At 45.3% G+C, this 23,351-nt stretch overlaps 1 protein-coding gene across 1 annotated transcript in view; it reads right to left on the bottom strand.

Annotated features, from left to right (window-relative positions):
* Positions 1-22,123, bottom strand: part of LOC137346471 (ras-like protein family member 10B) — a 190,391-nt gene extending 168,268 nt beyond the window's left edge. Inside the window, exon 1 of the mRNA XM_068009924.1 lies at positions 21,908-22,123. Coding sequence (XP_067866025.1) covers positions 21,908-22,123 — 216 coding nt within the window. The remainder of the gene's footprint in view (positions 1-21,907) is intronic.
* Between the last annotated feature and the right edge of the window lie 1,228 nt (positions 22,124-23,351).

Below are 23,351 nucleotides of genomic sequence, written 5' to 3'. Positions count from 1 at the left end.
TTTTAACCATCTTTTTACATGCCTATTCTATAACTACATTTATTCCCTGTCCATTTATTTTCTCCCTTAGTCTGTCCTTTGCTCGCCTTTCCTGTTCCATTTATATTTAGGCTTGTTTCATTTCCTGTACATTCCCCACCAGCCCTCCCCGCAACCCCCCCCCCCCCCACCCTACTAATTTAAACCCTTTGCCAATACGCTATATGCCCTTTCCTCTAGGACACTGATTCCATTCTGGTTCAGGTGGAGCCCGTCCCATTGGTACAGCTCCTTCCTGTCCCAGTTTTTTAAAAAATGACCTACTGGTTACTCAGCTGACAGTAAAAACAGAGTATTACTCACCAACCAATTGCCAACCTGCTGGCCTGTGATTTTACCAGGTCCAGGAGTTGTTTACCCAGCCAAATAAATGCGACTGGGAAATCTCATGCCTTTTAAAACCTGGTTTCGGCATCTTATTATCTTTGGTCCCTACCATATCTTAGTCTTTCTTTAATGATAGATAGTTACCATTTAGTCTAAGAGTTTTTTTTTTAGAAGACTAATTTGCATTATGCACTAAAACACGCAACAAAAGTTTAAATACTTCCTGCCTCAAACTTACATAAACCACTAAGAGTGTCTAAAGACAAAAACACCTCTTCCCCTCTCTGCACTGCATGTGTACACAAACCAAATTCTAAGCTTCCCACTCTGTTCATGATGCACTCAGTTAATGTTGCGGTCTGTGGTTGCACTCTTTGCTTTTAGACAGTACATCCCAGATCGTAACAATTCACCATGTAAAGCAAATTCTCATTTTCCCCTGGCTTTTTAGTTAATTATCTTACATCAGTCCCCTCTGATAACCAACCCTCCTGCCAGTGGGAACAGTTTCTCCCTACCTACTCTTATCAAAACCCCCTCATAATTTTGAACACCTCTTTTGAATCTTCCCTTAACCTTTCCTGATCTGAGGAGAACAACCCCAGCTTCTTCAATCTCCCAACATAACATAAGAATAATATAGAACTTGATCAAAAAGACTTGCACAAAAGACAAAAAGACATTTTACCCAGATCTTTAAAACTGTATAGAGGATGAGATGGTGTAGTGGGTGAGCAAACTGCTCTTTCACCTCTGGCATTTGAGTTTGAATCCACCTCCGACTGAAAAGATGAAAGTCCCTACTCCCTGTTAGCCCTATGTGAAATGAGTGTAGGAAATGAAAAAAGCACCCAACACAGTAAGAGACGCAATTCTGAATTTGTGATCAAGGCACATTTTATTATTCTGTGCAGCCATGCTAGGTCTGACCTGTGTTATGACCAAGGTGGGAGTAATGCACTGTTAATTCAGTCCCACTACTCCACAGGTCATAGCATATCAAATAAAGCTTCCCACCTACCAAGAATAGCCAAATTAAACATTTTATTTGTCCCCCAGAATAAAGCACACCAAACCAGGTTTCTTGAAACAACAACATCAACTATTTATTAGAAAAGAAATAATAGGTCTTAACTACTAATGAGATAAATCAATATATGAAAAAGTCCTTAATTCCTTAACTCTCATGCACACAAACATACATTCAAAAAGAAACTGGTTAACCGGGGGACAGAGAGTTTTGGTTTATAGCTTTTTCTTTGGAATAGAAGGAATAAAAAAAATAATTGAGGTTCACATTCTGGTAGGATGTTTTTGGTACAGTGAGATGTCCCAGAGTCGAATAGTCAGATGCCACTCAAAGTCTCTCCAGGCGAGGTTGATGAACAGTCTGTGATGGCATTCACAGCAATTTAACTGCAGCAGGCGTCACATAGGTCTTCTATCAGGGGTGAAGCAACAGGTCTGCTATAGTTTTGAAGCAGCAGTCTAGCAGTAGAAGAATTCAGATTTCAGGATTTCTTAGCACACAGGAGGCAGCAGGAATCTCACTGGATGCCGGAATTCTTCAGAGACCAGAGGCAATAGGAATCTGCCACCTTTCAAATGCAGGATTCCTTTTCAAGAGATGCAAGTCTCCTTTACAGAGAGAGGTAACACTTTTCTGAGTCTTTCTCCTTGGCTCCAGGCAAGTCAAAATAAGATTTAAAATGCCTGCCTTTTGTCCATTTCACAGGCTTTTTAAAGGGTCCAAAGTGAAAGAAACCTTCCTGAACATGGTCACCTGTCCAAACACATTGTCTCTTGTCCTTCAAAAAAACTGTTCTGAGGAAAGGTCAAACCACTCTGGTTTCCTTGGAACTGCTGGCCTTCCTGTCCTTGTACAAGTTCAACTTCTTTTCAAAACACCCAAAAAGTTTAACTCTTGTTATGAGCTTCCTTTCAAAACACTACAGGAATTCCAACTATTTACAGCTGTCTTCCACTGAGCAAAAAAAAATCCTTTTCTCAGTTTTTTTAAAAGAATTAGAAGTCCGAGATTTTAGTACAAAAATAAAAAACCTTTTATAACACCTGCAATCAATCAGGGTTCCCAAACTGGGCAACAGCTGATGTCCTGCACCATGAAAAGAGCAGAACGCTCAACAAGAACCACAAACAATTTGATCTGCATAACCATCACTGCTAAAATTAGTCAAATCCTGCATTGACTACTTCCGACACTTTTTTATAAAATTATTTCATGGGATGTGAGCGACGTTGGCAAGGCTAGCCTTTGTCGCCCATCCTTAATAGCCCTCGACAACTGAGTGGTTTGCTAGGCCATTTCAGAGGGAAATTAAGAGCGAAGCGCATTGCTGTGGGTCTGGAGTGATATGTTGGCCAGATCAGGTAAGAATGGCAGATTTCCTTTCCCTAAAGGACATTAGTGAACCCGATGGGTTTTTAACAACAATCAACAATCGTTTCCTGACACCATTACTGAGACTAGCTTTCAATTCCTGATTTTTATTATGAAGAGGCGGTGGCATAATGGCATTGTCACTGGATTACTACTCCAGAGACCCAGGGTATTGCTCAGGGACACTAGTTCAAATCCTACAATGGCAGAAGGTGGAATTTGAATACAATTATTAAATCTGGAATTAAAAAAGCTAGTCTAATGATGGCGATGAAACCATTATTGATTGTTGTAAAAACCCATCTAGTTCACTAATGTCCTTTATTAGGGAAAGAAATCTGCTATTCTTACCTGGTCTGGCCTACATGTGACTCCAGGCCCACAGCAATGTGATTGACTCTGAAATGGCCTAGCAAGCCACTCACATGTATCTAACCACTATGAAGTCAATAAGGAATGAAACCGGACGGACCACCCGGCATCGACCTGGAAAAAACAAAGGCAAACCCAGCCCTGTCGACCCTGCAAAATCCTCCTTACTAACTTCTGGGAGCTTTTGGGAGAGCTGTCCCACAGACTAGTCAAGCAACAGTCTAATTTAGTCATACTCACCGAATCATACCTTACAGACACTGACACTGCCATCACCATCCCCAGGTATGTCCTGTCCCACCGGCAGGACAGACCCCAGCACAGGTGGTGGCACAGTGGTATGCAGTCGGGAGGGAGTTGTCCTGGGAATCCTCAACATAGACTCTGGCCCCATGAAGGCTCATGGCATCAAGTCAAACATGGGCAAGGAAACTTCCTGTTGATTACGACCAACTGCCATCGCTCAGCTGATGAATCAGTACTCCTCCATGTTGAACAGCACTTGGAGGAAGCAGAGGGTGGCAAGGGGGCAGAATGTACTCTTGGTGAGGGACTTCAATGTCCATCACCAAGAATGGCTCGGTAGCGCCACCAGTGGCCGAGTCCTAAAGGACATAGCTGCTAGACTGGGTCTGCAGCAGGTGGTGAGGGTACCAAAAAGAGGCAAAAATATACTTGACCTCGTCCTCACCAATCTACCTGCTGCAGATGCACGTGTCCATAACAGTATTGGTAGGAGTGACCACCCCACAGTCCTTGTGGAGATGAAGTCACGCCTTCACATTGAGGATACCCTCCATCGTGTTGTGTGGCACTATATAAATGTGGCACCGTGCTAAATGGGATGGATTTTGAACAGATCGAGCAATGCAAAACTGGGCATCCATAAGGTGCTGTGGGCCGTTAGCAGCAGCAGAATTGTACTCAACCACAATCTGTAACCTCATGGCCAGGCATATCCCCCACTCTACCATTACCATCAAGCCAGGAGACCAACCCTGGTTCAATGAAGAGTGCAGGATGCATGCCAGGAGCAGCACCAGGCATACCTCAAAATGAGGTGTCAACCTGGTGAAACTACAACACAGGACTATCTGCATGCCGAACTGCGTAAGTGTCCTCGGCCCAACCATCTTCAGCTGCTTCATCAAGGACCTTCCTTCATTCATAAGGTCAGAAGTGGGGATGTTCGCTGATGATTGCACAATGTTCAGCACCATTCGCTACTCCTCAGATACTGAAGCAGTCCATGTAGAAATGCAATAAGACCTGGGCCAGGCTTGGGTTGATAAGTGGCAAGTAACATTTGCGCCACACAAATGCCAGGCAATGACCATCTTCAACAAGAGAGAATGTAACCATCTCCCTTTGATATTCAATGGCATTATGATCGCTGAATCCCCAACTATCAACATCCTGGGGGTTACTATTGACCAGAAACTGAACTGGAATAGCCATATAATTACCATGGCTACAAGAGCAGGTCAGAGGCTAGGTATCCTACGGTAAGTAACTCACCTCCTGACTCCCTAAAGCCTGTCCACCATCTACAAGACACAAGTCAGGAGTGTGATGGACTACTCTCCACTTGCCTGGATGGGTGCAGCTCCAACAACATTCAAGAAGCTCGACACCATCCAGGACAAAGCAGCCTACTTGATTGGCACCCTGTCCACAAACATTCACTCCCTCCACCACCGACGCACAGTGGCAGCAGTGTGTACCATCTACAAGATGCACTGCAGCAATATACCAAGGCTCCTTAGACAGCACCTTCCAAATCCGTGACCTCTACCACCTAGAAGGACAAGTGAAACACATGCATAGGACCACCAACACTTGCAAGTTCCCCTCCAAGCCACGCACCATCCTGACTTTAACTATATCACCGTTCCTTCACTGTCACTGGGTCAAAATCCTGGAACTCCCTTCTTAACAGCCCTATGGGTGTACCTACCCCAAGTGGACTGCAGTGGTTCAAGAAGGCAGCTGACCACCACCTTCTCAAGGGCAATTAGGGATGGCCAATAAATGCTGTCCTAGCCAGCGACACCCATATCCCACAAACGAATATAAAAAAAATTGAATTTAAATTGCACCAGCTGCCATGGTGGGAGATGAACACGTGTCCCCAGAGCATTAACCTGGGCCTCTTGATTACTAGTACATTACCATTATGCCACCATCTCCCCATATTGCACAGAAGCATGGCAAAAATACTTTTAAAACCAGCTGCACCTCTCTCCCTACAATATGGCTATGAGAGGCAGTCAGCTGCCAGCCCTACGTCAATGCCAGCTCTCTGTCTATGCCCATCCCTCTGCCAATTTCTGGCCTCTGCTAACCTTCTGCCAATGACAGGCCTCTGCCAATCCATCTTCAGCCAGGCATCTACTAATGCCTTTCTCCAACTGCACTTTAAGAGCTTTAGTTGATTCACCCTTTAATTTGCTTTCCACTGGTGGAAGAACCATCTTCAATTGAGACCTCCTGCTGGCTGCAATCAGGAGCTGACCACGTCAGTGGTTGGAAGTATGAGCTGTCATTCTACCATCCAGCACACAATCTATTAAAAGAGTCATACGTTCCATCAGCATAATGTCTACAACCAGCCACAAGCTTCTTCAGTCATTTGAATGACTTTGTAACTTTTTCTTCTCTATTTCAATAGCAAAGAGAACAAGGACCATATACTCAAAGGTCAGGCTTGAAAAATGACATGGTGAGGAGCTGTGCGAATTGGCAGTTTTACCCACAGCTCAGAACAGTATACAATGACCTGAATTTGAACCGGCCAAAGCCCTGTGGAAAAATGCTTTTTGTGCTCTGAAAATAGTTTTGGCAGAAAATACAATGGCCTAGAAATTCAGCCACGCAGCACCCAAATTTCCAGACCTACATGGGAGTGGTTGGCCAAGAAGCACATGATTCAGAAGATGAAACTGCAGCAGCCTGTCACCTCCACACTAAACTCACCATCACTATGGGACTATACAGAGGGACTCGGGTGTCTTTGTATGTGAATCACAAAAAATTAGCATGCAGTTACAGCAAGTAATTAGGAAGGCAAATGCAACGTTGACCTTTATTGTAAGGTGGATGGAGTATAAAAGTAAGGAAATCTTGCCACAATTGTATAGGGCATTGGTGAGACCACACCTAGAGTACTGTGTACAGCAGGGTTGTCCAACATACAGCCCACAGACCAGGATCCAGCCCGCCAAATGTTTCCATCCGGCCTGTGGGTGTAAACTGTTCCTGGGGCCATTCCTCATCCTCACCATGACCGGAGATGAGAAATTTCCCATTGTCTTCTTCTTACAGGGCGGTCTTTTTTACAAACATCGTGCTGTCAGTTTCACAGCTGACATCTGCTGACATCAGAAACAGCGGTTTCCCAACAGACTCGGGGTTTTGCGGCAGGTGCTCACTTTTCTTTTTAAAAGTCTGCCGGAAAACCCCGAGTCTGTTGGGAAACGGCTGTTCCTGATGTCAGCAGATGTCAGCTGTGAAACTGACAATGATTTCTTTTAAAAGAACTGACCAACCATCTGCTGAGCAGTCCACTGTTTGCAACTGTATGAGAGAGTGGGAGAGGGAGAGAGAGAGAGGGAGAGACAGAAAGAAAGAGTGAGTGGGGAACAGAGAGAGGGAGAGAGAGAGAAAGGGGAACAGACAGAGAGGGGGAACAGAAAGAGAGAGAGGGGGACAGAGAGAGAGGGACAGAAAGGAAGACAGAGAGAGGGGGCAGAGAGACAGAGAGGGGGGACAGAGAGAGAGAAAGCGGGAGAGAGGGAAAGATGGGGGAGAGACAGAGAAGAGAGGGACAGAGAGAGAGTGAGTGAGGGACAGTGAGAGTGAGTGGGGAACAGAGAGAGTGTGGGGGATAGAGAGAAAGAGTGGGGGACAGAAAGAGTGACTGGGGGTCAGAGAGACAGGGGAGGACAGAGAGACCGGGGAACAATGAGCAAGGAACAGGGAACACTGGGGACATGCAGGTGGAGCGAGAGGTTTGGAGAGGGAGAGAGAGGAGGGGAGAAGGAGGTAGAGAGAGGGGGAGAAGGAGGCAGAGAGAGGGGGAGAGGGAGGCAGAGTGGGGAGAGCAGGAGACGGGGGGAGGGGGGGGTGGGTGGAGAGGGAGACAGACAGACAGACCGGGGGGAGGGGTGGGGAGATGGAGAGAGAGAGAGAAAGAGAGAGAGAGAAAGGGGGGGTGGGAGAGAGAGTCATTTACTTATAGCACTGAAGGAAACCATTCTGTCCATCGAGTACATGCTGGCTCTCCACAGAGCTATGCTATCAGTCCCACTCCCTGGTTCGATCTCCATAGCCCTGCAAGTCTATTTCTCTCAGGTGACAATCTAACTTCCTCTTGAAGTCATTGATTGTCTCCGCTTCCATCACCCTTGTGGGCAGCAAGTTCCAGGTCATTAACACACGCTGTGTAAAAATGTGCTTCCTCTTATTCCCCCTGCATCGTTTACACAAAACTTTCAATCTGTGTCCCCTAGTCCTCGAGGGAATGTGGGGGAGGGTGACAGGAAGAGAGAATGAGACACACACACACAAACACAGAGCAGGGGGAGAAAGATCAAGGTCTCTCCTGACAGATGGACATCTATCGAAAATACTCTGCATCGTTATATCAAGTGTGCGGGCAGAAATTGAGTACATTATGTCAGCAAAAATAATGCCACATATGTCACTAAATCGGTTTTCAATATAGTTTCGAGAAAGTAAGTCAATAAATTAGTCTTCTCATTTAAAGCTTCTTCACAAAAATGCACATTCGTTGTTTTTATTAGTAAGATAAATTTTTAATGCCTTTATCTTTTGAAATTTGGTCACCGACCCCCCGGCCGAGCAAAGATCGTAATACAGCCCTCTGCCCGAAAAGGTTGGACAACCCTAGTGTACAATTTTGGTCTCCTAATTTAAGGAGGGATATGCTTGCATTGGAGGCAATTCAGAGAAGGTTCACTAGGTTGATTCCTGGGATGAAAGGATTGTCTTATGAAGAAAGGTTGAGCAGGTTGGTCCTATACTCATTGGAGTTTAGAAGAATGAGAGATGACGTTATTGAAACATATTAGATTCTGAAGGGGCTTGACGGGTAGATGCTGAGAGGATGTTTCCCCTCATGGGGGAATCTAAAACTAGGGGGCACCGTTTCAAATTAAGGGGCCTCCCTTTTAAGACAGAGATGAGGAGGAATTTCCTCTCTCTGAGGGCCGTTAATCTTTGGAATTCTCTTCCCCAGAGAACAGTGGAGGCTGGGTCATTGAATATATTCAGGGCTGAGTTGGACAGATTCTTGATCTACAAGGGAGTCAAGGATTATAGGGGGCAGGCAAGAAAGTGGAGTTAAGGTCGCAATCAGGTCAGCCATGATCTAATTGAATGGTGGAGTAGGCTCAAGGGGCCAAATGGCCTACTTCTGCTTTAATTTTTTATGTTCTTATGTACATTGGGGAACACCAACCTATGTGACACGTGGCCAGTCATTTTATTGTCTCTATCTTTAGACAAGCAGTCCACTTGCCATGCAGACAAGATACACAGTTGAAAAATAAACCAGGGAGCTCGGCCTGAGTTAGAAGCTCATCATCTTGATTACGGATCATTCATTTCCTTTATGGTAATGAAGGTGTCAACTATCCAATGTTGCAAGGTTTATTTTTCAGTAATTTGCTGCTGACGAGTTGTTTTGGAAAACAAGTGAATAGGTCCAGCAGTGCCTCATGGGAAAACTGCATCAATCCTGCAATAAATTTGTCCCAATGTCTAGCAGGATTGATGCTACATATTAATCTTTATTATCCACATAAAAAATAATTTTTTTTCACTGTCTATACTCTTGTGAGCAAAAAGACAGCAGAACTGCCAGATTGAGTTGCTGACTCGACAGGTTGCACTGACACTGTAGCTGAGAGACAGGCCATTGCACCCAGGGCTTCTACCAAGCTTTATGAACATTGATACTCTAGGACAACTTGCTTTTCTATAGAATTTGTGTATCTGGTTACACTAGACACAGCATAATATTAATGACAGGCCAAAGACTGCAATGGTTATCTAGAGCTGAAATTGTATCACATGATGCATATTATCAACTCTGTGTCATACGATCATGCCACAAATAATCTTGAACATCAGCATAATCCAATAGCTAGTAAATATATAAGAAGATAAGCTCACTAGGTAGTGCTCTGAGCCAGAAGGTTGTAGTTCACATCCCACTTTAGGGACTGAAACATATATCCAGGCTGGCACTCCAGTGCGGTACTGAGGGAGTGCTCTGCTGTCAGAGGTGCCATCTGCCCTCTGAGGTGGATGGAAAAAAAATCCTATGCCACCATTTTGGAAAAGAGCAGGCTAGTTCTTCCCAGGTATCCTGGCCAATGTTTATCCTTCAACCAATATCACCAAAAACAGGTGATTGTTGGAACTGCAGGCTGACAAGTCCCCAGGTCCTAAAATAAATGGCTAGTGAGATAGTTGATGCCTTGGTTTTAATTTTCCAAAATGCCCTAGATTCGGGGAAGGTTCCATTGGATTGGAAAATAGTGAATGTAACTCCTTTATTCAAAAAGGGTGGGAGACAGAAAGCTGGAAACTACAGGCCAGTTAGCTTAACATTTGTCTGAGGGAAAATGTTAGAAGCTATTATTAAAGACGTTAAGCAGGACACTTAGAAAAATTCAAAATTATCAAGCAGAGTCAACATGGTTTTGTGAAAGAGAAATAATGTTTAACCAATTTACTGGAGTTCTTTGAAGAAATAACATGTGCTATGGATAAAGCTATGGATGTACTGTACTTAGATTTCCAGAAGGCATTTGATAAGGTTATTAAGGAAAATAAAAGTTCATGCTGTAGGGGGTAACATATTGGCATGGATAGAAGATTGGCTAGCTAACAGGAAACAGAGAGTAGGCATAAATGGGTCATTTTCTGGTTAGCAAGATGTAACGAGTGGTGTGCCACATGGATCTGTTTAGTTTAGAGATACAGCACTGAAACAGGCCCTTCGGCCCACCGAGTCTGTGCCGACCATCAACCACCCATTTATACTAACCCTACACTTATCCCATATTCCTACCACATCCCCACCTGTCCCTATATTTCCCTACCACCTACCTATACTAGGGGCAATTTATAATGGCCAATTTACCTACCAACCTGCAAGTCTTTTGGCTTGTGGGAGGAAACCGGAGCACCCGGAGGAAACCCACGCAGACACAGGGAGAACTTGCAAACTCCACACAGGCAGTACCCAGAACTGAACCCGGGTCACTGGAGCTGTGAAGCTACAGTGCTAACCACTGCGCCGCCCCTCTGTGTTGGGGCCTCAACTTTTTACAATTTATATAAATGACTTAGATGAAGGGACTGAAGGTATGGTTGCTAAATTTGCTGATGACACAAAGATAGGTAGCAAAATAAATTGTGAAGAGGACATAAGCAATATAGATAGGTAAAGTGAGTGGGCAAAGATCTAGCAAATGGAGTATAATGTAGGAAAATGTGAAATTGTCCACTTTGGCAGGAAAAATAAAAAAGCATATTATCTAAATGGTGAGAGATTGCAGAGCTTGGAGATGCAGAGGGATCTGGGTGTCCTTGTGCATGATTCGCAAAAGATTAGTATGCAGGTACAGCAAGTAATTAGGAAAGCTAATAGAATTTTATCATTTATTGCGAGGGGAGTTGAATACAAAAGTAGGGAGGTTATGCTTCAGTTATACAGAGAATTGGTAAGATCACATCTGGAGTACTGTGTACAGTATTGGTCTCCTTATTTAAGGAAGGATGTAAATGCTTTGGAAGCAGTTTAGAGAAGGTTTACTAGACTAATACCTGGAATTGGTGGGTTGTCTTATCAGGAAAGGTTGGACAGCCTAGGCTTGTATCCACTGGAGTTTAGAAGAGTAAGAGGTGATTTGGTTGAGACATACAAGATCCTGAGGGGTCTTGACAGGGTGGATGTGGAAAGGGTGTTTCCCCTTGTGAGAGAATCTAGAACTAGGGTTCACTGTTTAAAAATAAGGGGTCACCCATTTAAGACAGAGATAAAAAGAAATGTTTTTCTCTCAGAGGATCGTGAGTCTTTGGAACACTGTTCCTCAAAAGATGGTAGAAGCAGAGTTGTTAAATATTTTTAAGGCAGAGGTAGATAGATTCTTGATAAGCAAGGGGGTGAAGGATTATTGGGGTAGGTGGGAATGTGAAGTTGAGGTTACAATCAGATCATCCACGATCTTGTTGAATAGCAGAGCAGGCTCAAGGGGCCGAGTGGCCTGCTCCTAATTCATACGTTCGTATGTATGTTTGGATTAGCTCATTGTTTTGTGTGGGAGCTTGCTATGTGCAAATTGGCTGCCTTTTTCCTATGTTACACAAGTGACTGCACTTCAAAATGGACACTAAATGGCTGTAAAGTGTTTTGGGATGGCCGGAGGTTATGAAAGGTGCTATATGAAGGCAAGTCTGTCTTTCTTTTAGTTATTACAAACAGTAAAAGCTTTATAAAGTCCTGTATCTACGGACAGTAAATGTCCAGTCTAGAGATTAGATTTGCATCATTAGAGAAGACATCTGTCAGCATGTTTAGACATGCAAAAATCACTAAAGAAAATCCACAGGGCAAAGAACCTTCAGAGATACCTCATGTTTTTCTGATAGATTTTAGTCTTAGAGAGATACAACACTAAAACAGGCCCTTCAGCCCACCGAGTTTGTGCCAACCATCAACCACCCATTTATACTAATCCTACATTAATCCCATGTTCCCTACCACATCCCCACCATTCTCCTACCACCTATCTACTCTCGGGACAATTTACAAGGGCTAATTTACCTACCAACCTGCAAGTCTTTGGCTGTGGGAGGAAACCGGAGCACCCGGCGAAAACCCACACAGACACAGGGAGAACTTGCAAACTCCGCACAGGTAGTACCCAGAACCGAACCCAGGTCGCTGGAGCTGTGAGGCTGCGGTGCTAACCATTGTGCCACCGTGCCGCCTGCAGTGTCCATGGTTAAGTCACATCAAGAGAACATCAAGAACCTCTGAGTTTATTACCTTATGCTTCTCGTTGCTGCTAGTGTGCATTGTTTAGGATAGATTTTGCTCTTTGTACTGGCTTGTAGTGTACTATTACAGCAGTGTAACTCTCTGACCAGCAGCAGAGAAGGAAATTCGCACCACTGAACAGAAAGGCTCAAATTCAGACAGTGAGATCGTTTTTGTCATGATGCAGAGAAATAGACAATAAAAAAGCTACTTTAAGTCAGCTGGTCCTTTGTAACTGTAGGTGAACCAAGCATGAAGAACACAGAGGCCGCAAAATTGGGCTCCATTTTTGGCGCTTTGGGTATCACTTTGGTATTAAAGTGGCGTCCGAACACTTGCAACACGGTGCGCACTGAACGTTATCTTGGTGAGGGTGTTAGCGCTGGTGTTAGGAACGTGTGCCAAGTGTGCAGAATAGGCAGATCGTGACATCAGTCAGTGTGTAACACTGATTTGACATCAGCACTGCCAATTTTAACCTTGCCGCTCTGTGTAACACTCTTTCTTAAACACGCACAGCTGAACACCCCCACGAGTGCTGTTTAAAGGGAGCATCAACAACTTATAGGTTAATTAATCTCTCCTAACTGTTTGAGTTTGTGGAAGTGCTCAGTGTTTTGCAGTTGGTTAAGGTTGGGGAAGTCAACAGGAACTGGTGCTACAGGTGGAGAAGGCCTTGATTGTGATTGCAAGCCACTTGTTCCCAGTCATGGGTTCTAAAGTTGCAATGCCCCTTGGGCTGCACCATGAGAGGGAGATGGAGCAGAGGCAGCAAAGGAAGCTGCTCGCAGAAGGAGGAGAAGGAGGAGGAGGGGAAGGGTTCTCAGCAGGAGGTCTTATCCACCCAGGGCCCATAGACCTCTACCTGAGCCAGGAACAGTGTGTGCATCAGCTACAATTTATGAAGGAAAAGCTCACAGAATTTTGCCCCCACTTGCTACTAGACTGCAGCCTCAGAATAGGGCAGGGACGGCACTGCTAGTGGCTGTGAAAGAAAGTGACTTGGTCCCAGAATTTCTTTGATTCACGATCCTTCCAGGCTGGAGCAGGCTACAGCTGTAACATCTCCCAGTTCGCCATCCACTGCTGTGACAGAGGCTCTTTATGCCAGCACAGGAGAGTTCATTGTGTTCTCTCTGAACAGAGAGAAGTAGGCAGATTGTGCACATGGCTTTGCCAGGGTAATAGGCTTCCCCATGGCGCAGGGTGCCATTGACTGCACACACGTGACTTTGCAGGTGCTGCATCTAAATGCTGAAATGTACCAAAACCGCAAAGTGTTCCACTGCCTGAATATGCAGGTGGTATGTGACAATGCTCGGTGCATCATGCTGATGAAGGCCAGCTATCCTAGCAGCAGTCATGATGCATTAATACTGTGCCAATCCATTGTTCCTCAGTCCTTCAGCCACTGTGTAAAACCAGAGGGTAGTTGCTGGGCAGAAAGTCTTGTCCACCTTGCTCCTGGCTTGTGACTCCACTCTGCAACCAAACCACATGTGACCAGCCTGCATACAATGACAGCTGTGTGCCATGCAAAACATGATCGAGTGGACCATTGGGGTGCTAAAGCAGTGGTTCCGCTGTCTGGAATGCCGTGGAGGAGCCCTGCAGTACTCGCCAGTTGTGACAGTGAGGTGAGGAGCGGTCGAAGGGCTTCCCTTTTTTCCCTCTGCCTGTTTGACCACAACAGGTTTAATTCTTTTTAAAAGTGGTTGTACTGGCCAATTCAGTAGGTGTTTGCTTACTTACTTGCTATGATCAGAACAAGAACTAATCAGACAGGTTTTCTCGAGTTTAACAAAGAAAGAAGTTAACTTTACTGCACCTAAACCGAACTAATGAAAATAATAAACTAAGTACCAACTTTCACTTGCACATACACACTAGAGGTTCACATACACAAATAGGTTACAGAGTGGGGAAAGGTAGATTGGTTGAGGTGGAGTCCATAAAAAAAGGGGTATACAGTCTGTGGCGTTTGGTGATTTGGCTGGCTTTTAGCTGAATTCGGTGGTCCTGAGGCTTTTAGTTTGAAGAGGTAGATGACTAGTGTGGTGGATCTATTGGAGACAGCGATGTGGATGATTTCCTCCAGTGGGGTTTCTGATTATAGCCAGAATATGCAAAGGTGGTCAGTCAACAGGCAGAGTTCTAAGCTTGTAAGCTGAAATGGAGAGAGAGAGAGAGCGACCACCACTTGGGTCTGCACATGTCAGAGTCCAGTTGCTTCTTCTTGCTGCTGTAGAGAAACACAAGCTTAAAAACGAGAGATGGGAAGGGGCTTGTCACATGGGAGTAACTCAGTGATTCAAACATAACAGTGTTTCTCTTCTAAGAACAGGTAGTTCCCTTAAAGTTCCTGGGTCTTGGTTCTTGCTGGGGAATGAACAGACATCTCGTCTCTCTCCTCACAAGCATTGCAATGTAGGATCGAGTGTTTCAAATTAAGTAGACATCCTAAGCTACCAGCAAAGTCATCTTTTTTATCTGTTCATTTCAAAATTTCTTCAAAAAAAACATAAATTCAGATCTCCAGTCAGTGGATTAAAGAAAGTTATCATTCAACAAAGCAAGTTCGCATGAAAGAGTAAAGACTACTGTGAGAGCCTGTTAGCCCCTTTGAGCACTGGTATCTGTAGCTATGATAGCAGCAATCTGAGACAGGATGACACCAAGCTGAGATTTCCTGACCTCAGTCTGAGGGGGAGACTGTGTCGTAGCAATGTCACTGAACAAGTAATCCAGAGGCCCCGGCTAATACCCTGGGATATGGGTTCAAGTCCCACTATGTCAGCTGGTGGAATTTAAATTCAATTAATTAACAAAACAAATTTGGAATTGAAAGTTAGTCTCAGTAATGGTGCCATGAAACTGTCATCGATTGTCGTAAAAACCCATCTGGTTCACTAATGTCCTTTCGGGAAGGAAATCTGCTGTCCTTTCACTCCAGACTCATAGCTATCTGATCACTGCCCCCGGAAATGTCCTAGCAGGCCACTTGGTTGTCAAGGGCAATTAGGGATGAGCAAGAAATGCTGGGCTTGTCAGTGACACCCTCATCCCATGACAGAATTGAAAACAAAAGCTTCCTCTGCAGCACTCAGACATTGGGTGGCTTCTACTTGCGCTGTAATGGAAGCTGAGATGCTGCATCATGGTCAAGTGCATGTGTTCTCATGGAGTTGACCACCACTTCCATGCTGGAAAGGATAAGCTCCAAGCTCTGCTCAAAGCCCTCTGCCAAGTTGCAGTGCAACTCCTCCATGCTCCTTGACAGTGACAGCAGGCTTTCTGGAAGGCCTTCCAACAAAGTATTTCTGTGTGCATGCCCATCGGTCTTTTCCTCTCGGCCGCCCCATCGAATTTCTCATCTGAATCCTCTGCAGAAGAAGCTCGCCCTCCAGTGAGCTGGCACACGTGTTATCTTTACCCCATGACCTGGCTGCAGCCCACTCATGCCCCGTGACTCACCACATACAGATCCTGCCTCTATACGCCCCTCGAAAGTATGTGCAGTGTCAGTATCTGAGCTGGCGGCTGCGGGTGTGAGATTGAGTGAGTGTTTCTTCTTTACCAGTCCCTTGTTCCTCTTGGACTTCAGGTTCTCATCAGTTCTTGACCAGGAGGCAGTTCTTGGGTATCTGAAAGGGTAGGGTTGGGTTGAGGGAAGGTGGGAAAGAGTGACATACACGCTTACACCATTAGTAGTTAGTAAATCAGAAGAGACTGCGGAATGACGGGAAGTGTGATGTGAGAAGGTGAATCAGGTAGGAACATACTGTCATCATCTGTGGTTTCAGACCCACCGCTGGCCACAGGCTCAGTTGTGGCCGCAGCAATGGCTGCCAGCACCAACTCCTCCATGAGCCATGCCTGTCCCCCACTGGTTATCTCCTGCTGCCTCAAATTATGTGCCACCTTGCCCTGTAAGAGAGAGGGAAGTGTGTCAGTCAGTGTGGTACAATGTGGTTGGGTAATGTGCTTGCCATAGTTGAATAGCTGGCAGTGTGTGTAAATGATGAGGTGTGAATATATGAGGCTTGCACCAGTGCTAAGGTTGTGGGGGTGAGATGAGGCAATGCATGTTGGGTATGTGTCATGATTGATAGAGATTTGTGAGTAGGTGAGTGAAGGGGCTGTGGGGAATGGTGCAGTGTGTGTGAGGCTAGTGGTACAGTTGGTAGGAGATGGCATTTGAAGATTCACTGAGCTTGACCACTCGTGTGAGTTCATTAAACTTTTTGCAGCACTGCATCCAGGTCCTAAACTGCTGGCATTGACCTCGATAGCTATCTGCTCCCACTGCCTTCATAATGTATGCCTGGGAGGATCTTCTTGCCCTCTGAAGGAAGAGGATCTCTCTCCTCCTGTTCACCTCCTGCACCAAGGCTTCCATTGCTGCATTGGAGAACATGGGGCATACTCTCTAGCCTGTTGCACTATTTCCACTCCTCTTTCTGCTTGTAAAGTCTTAGTGAACCAGTTCCAGCACCTGCTGCAGCCAAAATGCACCTTGCCTTTAAGAGGTGCCACCTGGCTCTAGGTAGTGCAGGCTAGCTTTAAGTGGTGCTAGCCTTGCAGGAACTTGGGTGCCCTGCTGAGGCATGCAGTCACTCAGCAATGTGCTTCACGCAGGGTTGATTATCACTATCATTTAAACTAGCAAATAACACCAAGTGTACAAGCTGCCTGCATCACTATGACCTGGCGCGGGTTAATAGTGCATCATGATTGCTTCACCTGATTGCCAGTCTAATCCAATTTTCCTCCAGGTGGAATTCTGCTACAATGACACTAGGAGAAAGGTGAGGGTGAATTACAAGTGGTGGTTTGATCATGCCTCATTTTCTGATAGTTATTCTGGGTCTATCCCCAGTCCCCCACCTCCTGATAGTTATTGCAGGTTGATATTCAATACACCACTTTCCAATGGAGAGACAATGACTTCATGCTTCTCTGGGCATCTAGCCTGAATTGGGGAAAAAACCACCTTAGTCATTGCCTCTGCCGCTTCTCCAAGCCTAAACACTCCTCTAGAAATTTCATTCATCGCTCCCAATATAAATGCCCCCACCCCCACTTAATCAGCTCCAGTCTTGTCTTCAGTGGTATTGGATGCTGCTCCATGGACATTGGCAAATAATAGCAACTGAAAAGCTTTTCCTTCAGGATTAACAATCATTTTATTCATTAATAGGGATTGAAAACCAATCCCAACTATAACGGATCAGATAACTGCAGTTAAAAACAAGCATTCCTCTCTCAAAAATCAATGAGAGTAATTCTGACTTCATGTGAGAATGTAAAACAGGTGATAATGAATCGATAGCTGGTTTTACATTGCTCCCCATACTCACTTCTATTGCCCTCCATCAGGAGAGATGTATAATGGGCGGCGGATGTGATATCAGCTGTTTTACACATTGCCCAAAGTTAAAATGACCCCGACTGACTTTGCACATCGACCTATCAAACGCACAACTTCAAAGCTGCAGATCGAAATAATGAAACAATCCTTGCACAGCTCAGTGTTGCAAACTGGTGTAGGTCTAATGGTTTGCCACTCATGGAATTCTGCCCATATTGCCTTCTCTCCCACTGGAACCTGCTGCGCTACAACGCCCCAGTCCTACAAGGCCCATCGCCATTACTTATAAGGCTCCTATTGTCCCCGACTGGCCTACAGCTGGCATTGTCGTCAGATTGCCCTGTTTACCCCATACAATATGCTGTTACTGATGTGTTCCCAATATGCCAACATACCAATATATTCCCCTGTCATACCAAGTAACAACCTATAAGGTTGGAGTCATACCTAGCGCAAAGGAAGATGGTTGTGGTTGTTGGAGGTCAATCATCTGAACTCCAGGTCATCACTGCAGGCGTTCCTCAGGGTAGTGTCCTAGGCCCAACCATCTTCAGCTGCTTCATCAATGACCTTCCTTCAATCATAAGGTCAGAAGGGGGGATGTTCGCTGATGATTGCACAATGTTCAGCACCATTTGTGACTCCTCAGATACTGAAGCAGTCTGTGTAGAAATGCAACAAGACCTGGACAATATCCAGGCTTGGGTTGATAAGTGGCAAGTAACATTCGCACCACACAAATGCCAGGCAATGACCATCTCCAACAAGAGAGAATCTAACCATCTCCCCTTAACATTCAATGGCATGACCATCGCTGAAACCCCCACTTTCAACATCCTAGGGGCTATTATTGACCAGAAACTGAACTGGAGCAGCCATATAAATACCATGCTACAAGAGCAGGTCAGAGGCTAGGAATCCTGAGGCGAGTAACTCACCTCTTGACTCCCCAAAGCCTGTCCACCATCTACAAGGCACAAGTCAGGAGCGTGATGGAATACTCTCCACTTGCCTGGATGGGTGCAGCTCCAACAACACTCAATAAACTCGACACCATCCAGGACAAAGCAGCCCGCTTGATTGGCACCCCACCTACAAACATTCACTCCCTCCACCACTGACGTACAGTGGCAGCAGTGTGCACCATCTACAAGATGCACTGCAGCAATGCACCAAGGCTCCTTAGACAGCACCTCCCAAACCCACGACCTCTACCAACTAGAAGGACAAGGACAGCAAATGCATGGGAACACCACCACCTGCAAGTTCACATCCAAGTCACACACCATCCTGACTTGGAACTATATCGCCGTTCCTTCACTGTCATCGGGTCAAAATCTTGGAACTCCCTTCCTAACAGCACTGTGAGTGTACCTACCCCACATGGACTGCAGCGGTACAAGAAGGCAGCTCACCACCACCTTCTCAAGGGCAATTAGGGATGGCCAATAAATGCTGGCATAGCCAGCCATGCCCACATCCCATGAATGAACAAAAAAAAACTTTATGAACATATTTTCAGAAAACTTATTTAGAAACAAAATTACATTGTTCTGGTATGTAGGAGGTAGTGAGTCCAAGACACAAATTGTCAGCCTCTGCTTCTGGCCTGTGGGATGCACACTGTGGACTATAATGCTGCAGCTCCATCTCTGAGCTGTGTTCATGTGTAACAATAACAAGGTTTCAAATCTGCAGCAAGACCCCTGACATTTCTGCCCTTCAACATGGACACGGAGCACACAGCTGGGGTCCTGTTGTTCCTCACTGGGCGTTAGTTTATTGCACACTTTGGAGGATTTTTGGAGCTCACTTTATGTCAGAATGATCAGATCTAAGTGTCAGGAGGTGAGATATTTTTGAATAAATTAAGTTTGTCAAAGATAATGGCACATAGCCCATTTTGTTAAGGAACACTATGGGCTGAATGCAAGAAACTAGCTGTTTGCATTGTAGTTAAATTAAAAACAAAATATTACTTCAAGTACATCAGCTTTCGTGTGGGATGAGGAACAATCAACGTGATCTTTGCAGCATGTCAAATTCAAGAAAAGTCCCACGAGCAAAACAAGGAGCTCCACAGGGTGTTCGCTGACCTGAGCCAGGCCTTCAACACAGTAAACTGTGAAGGCCTGTGGAAGGTGCTGTATAAATATAGCTGCACTGTAAAAATGATCAGGGTCATCTGCTTCTTTCATGACAGCATGATGGCCAGAGTGATGCAGAATGGTGCCTTATCAGATGCCTTTCCTGTCACCAAATTGTGTAATGGCTCCAACTCTGTTTGCCATTGACTTTTCGGCCATGCTCTTATATGCAAAGATCTCCACATAGGAGTACACATTCAGTTCAAGACATTCAGCAAAGGCTCAAGGCTCACACAAAGGTCAAAGAACATCTGCTAAGTGAACTCTTGTTTGTCAATGACTGTGATCTCAGCACACACTCCAGAGGACATCCAGCTGCTTGTTGCCCACTTTGCCCAAGCCTCAGAATGCTTTGGCCTTACAATAAGTCTGAAAAAGACAGAGATCTTGTACTAATCTGCCCCAGGCTATATACTTCAAGACCCCATAGTCACAATCAACGACACACCCCTAAACTCAGTTCAGAAGTTCTATGTTTGGAGTATCCTTTTCAACACCATCACCTTGGATGATGAAATTGCCCATCACCTGGCAAAAGCAAGCTCAGCATTCAGCAGGCTCACCCACAGTCTTTGGAGAGAGCATGGAGTCTGTCTCAAAACTAAGATCAAAGTCGACCAGGCAGTGGTTTTCACATCACTTCTCCATGGCTATGCAGCATGGACAACCTACCAGCATCACATAAAGCAACTAGATGCATTCCACCATCACTGCTGAAGATCTATCTGCAACATCAAATGACAGGACAAAATCCTTAACACTGAAGTTCTTGCAAGATGCCGCATACCTGATATCCAGAACATGCTCATCAGAGCTCAGCTTCACTCAGTCAGTCATGTGGTTCGCATGAAGGACTCCTACAAACTAAAAGGTGGTATTCTACAACCATCTGAGCATGGGAACATGCACCAGAGGACGTCCCAAACTTAGATACAAAGACATTCTGAAAACCAATCTCAGAGCTGTAAGTTGGACCTCACTATATGGGAAATAAATCATGGACAGATCCAAATGGAAAAGCCTCTGTCATCAAGCATTTGAGGAGAACAGAGTAAAGTCCCTACAGGACAAGTGAGTGCGTCACAAAGCCAGGGCCTTCACCCACCCCTCCAACAGTGATTTCATATGTAATATTTGAGATCAGATCGGCAAATCAAGATTTGGTTTAGCATCGCATATGAGACACCACCAACCCAGATGGTGAACAACCAGTCCCCTTGCTGAACACTCATCCGTAAAAGCGACAGGAGAATCCATCATCACATCAGCTCAGTAAAACACAAGGGAGTCAATTTAAAACAGAAATCAGGATTTGAATTCACATTCCCTGAATTGGTAATCTAACTCGGGTGTAAGTACAGTAATACAGTGGTTATGTTACTGGACTAGCAATCCAGAAGCCCAATGATACAAGTTCAAATCCTACCATGGCACCGAGTTTAATTCAGTTTAACACATTTGGAAATATAATGCTTATAAAGCTCTTGTAAAAATCCAACTATTTCACTAATGCCCTCAGGGAAGGAAACCTACCATCCAACATATAGCTCCAGTCTCACATGGCTCGTAATTGGACTCTGAAGTGGCCTAACAAGCCACTAAGTCATATCAAATACAAGCCATTCAAGGAGAAGGTCCAACATCACCTTCTCAGGGCAACTAGGAGGGGCAATAAATGCAGCCTTGTCTGTGATGCTCACATACTGAGAGTAAATTAAAAGGAGGATGTTCATTACTCTGATGTTTGGAATAATCTACCAGGACAAATAATAAAGATATCAAGGACATGCAATGTGCAGGCAATCATATGCCAGGCTGGGAGAGAGATACAAGCTTTAATGGGATGAGTGACCTGTAATAAAAGAAACATAGAACTGGGTGACGAGACAAAGACAGGGAGGAAAAAGTAGAACTGGAGAAAGCAATGAAAGATAAATGAAATTATTGAAAAACAAAGAGGGAGCAAAAGTATGAAAAAGGTACAAAAAGTACAAGATTGAGATGAGCTGTTCTCGGTTATTAGTCAGGTTGCTGATTTTACCAGTAGTCAGCAAAGTTGGCCACTAATTGAAACTGTCTATTTCAGGTTTTGCAAAAACAGTCTCCCACTCACCAAAGAGAGAATCACATCAGTCCCTGTGACCTGTGAGAGTCGTAGAGATCAGAACAATTACCTGCAGAGTGTTGACTGGGAAGGATGGAATGGGCGGAAAATCCATTATCTGTAGGTCGTGCACATGCTCGTTCATGACCACAGCAGGCAGGTAGACACGACGTGCTTTTGTGGGCAGGTAGTGGTCACTATAATCGTTGTAGAGGAACTGGTGCACAATTGCCGATTTCCCAACCCCTTGTGCTCCAAGGATTGCTATTTTGAAAGTTGTCACCATGCCGTTGCAGGACACTCGGTGTAGATGGGCCGCGGTCGTGCATATTCCAGGGACTGCTGGTCAGATAATCTCAAGAACCATGGTCACATAGTTCCAGACAGCCTGTTTCTGAATAACAGAAAGAGGGAGACGCCATTAGGATCCATCATTCAATATATACACACACACTCACAAAGTATTAAACGTGTTCTTATATCTGCTCTTCAACTAAAAGTTAGTTAGAATAACACTTGTGCTGGTTGCTTGGTTGTCACTAAGCAATGAGATGTGGGTCATCATTGAAAGCGGAGCGCAGATTGTCACTAAAATGGGGGCTGGATTTCCCCTCTGTGGCGGGAAACGGAAGTTGTGACCTTTTCCGGGTCCCGAATCCACCTCCAGAAGGAAACAGAAATGGGCCCCGCGTTTCACAGGGGTGACCCCTTATAATTGCTATGGAGACGGGTTTGGCGGCCAATTAACGGCAGTGGTGTTGGGAATGGAGCTGGGACAACTCAAGTGCAGGCCCGATTTAAACTGGCCATGGCAGCCATTGCTGTGGTTGCCGTTTGAGTGCTAATACTGCAGAGTGAATTCCACAATGTCTCAGGAGAGGCAGTGGCCTGGAACCTGGGGCAGGACAGACACCCGATTTTCACATGCAGACCTGGAGGTCATGCTGGAGGCCTTGAGGGAGAGGAGGGAGGTCCACTTCCCAGAGGGTGGCAGGAGGAGGCTACCTGCCCAGACCAAGTAGGTGTGGATGGACATCGCTGCCAATGTCAGTGGAAGAACTGTGGTCAGAAGAACCTGGACCAGTGAAGGAAAATGTTCAATGACCTGATGCGCTCTGGCAAGGTGAGTGCTACCCCCAAGCATCAGGAGAGGTATTTGGGTATTTACCCTCCATCAGACACACCAGCTGAACAGCCTCAGGGTGCACGTTATGGAGAGCACAGCAAACGACCACAATGAGAGAGACCCTTGCAGGAGTCTATTGCAGGGTGCCACACACCCAGTCCAGACACTGGAACCCGATGGCCTGCTCAATGGTGATCCTAGTGAGCAGATGGCTTTTCGGTTGTATTGCCTCTGTGCCTCTGTCTAGGACTTTCGTAGAGGGAAGAGTAGACAGGTTTTCAAGGGATATCCCTTGTCCACTAGAATCCATCCATGGACTTTGGAGGTTGGATTAAATATTTGAGGCAGGCTGGACTTCCAGAGGATAAAGGAGTCATAGCAGCTGCAA

Source organism: Heterodontus francisci, chromosome 30 (assembly GCF_036365525.1).
Source record: "Heterodontus francisci isolate sHetFra1 chromosome 30, sHetFra1.hap1, whole genome shotgun sequence".
NCBI classification, from domain to species: Eukaryota; Metazoa; Chordata; class Chondrichthyes; order Heterodontiformes; family Heterodontidae; genus Heterodontus; species Heterodontus francisci.
This window is presented reverse-complemented; position numbering and strand designations above follow the sequence as displayed.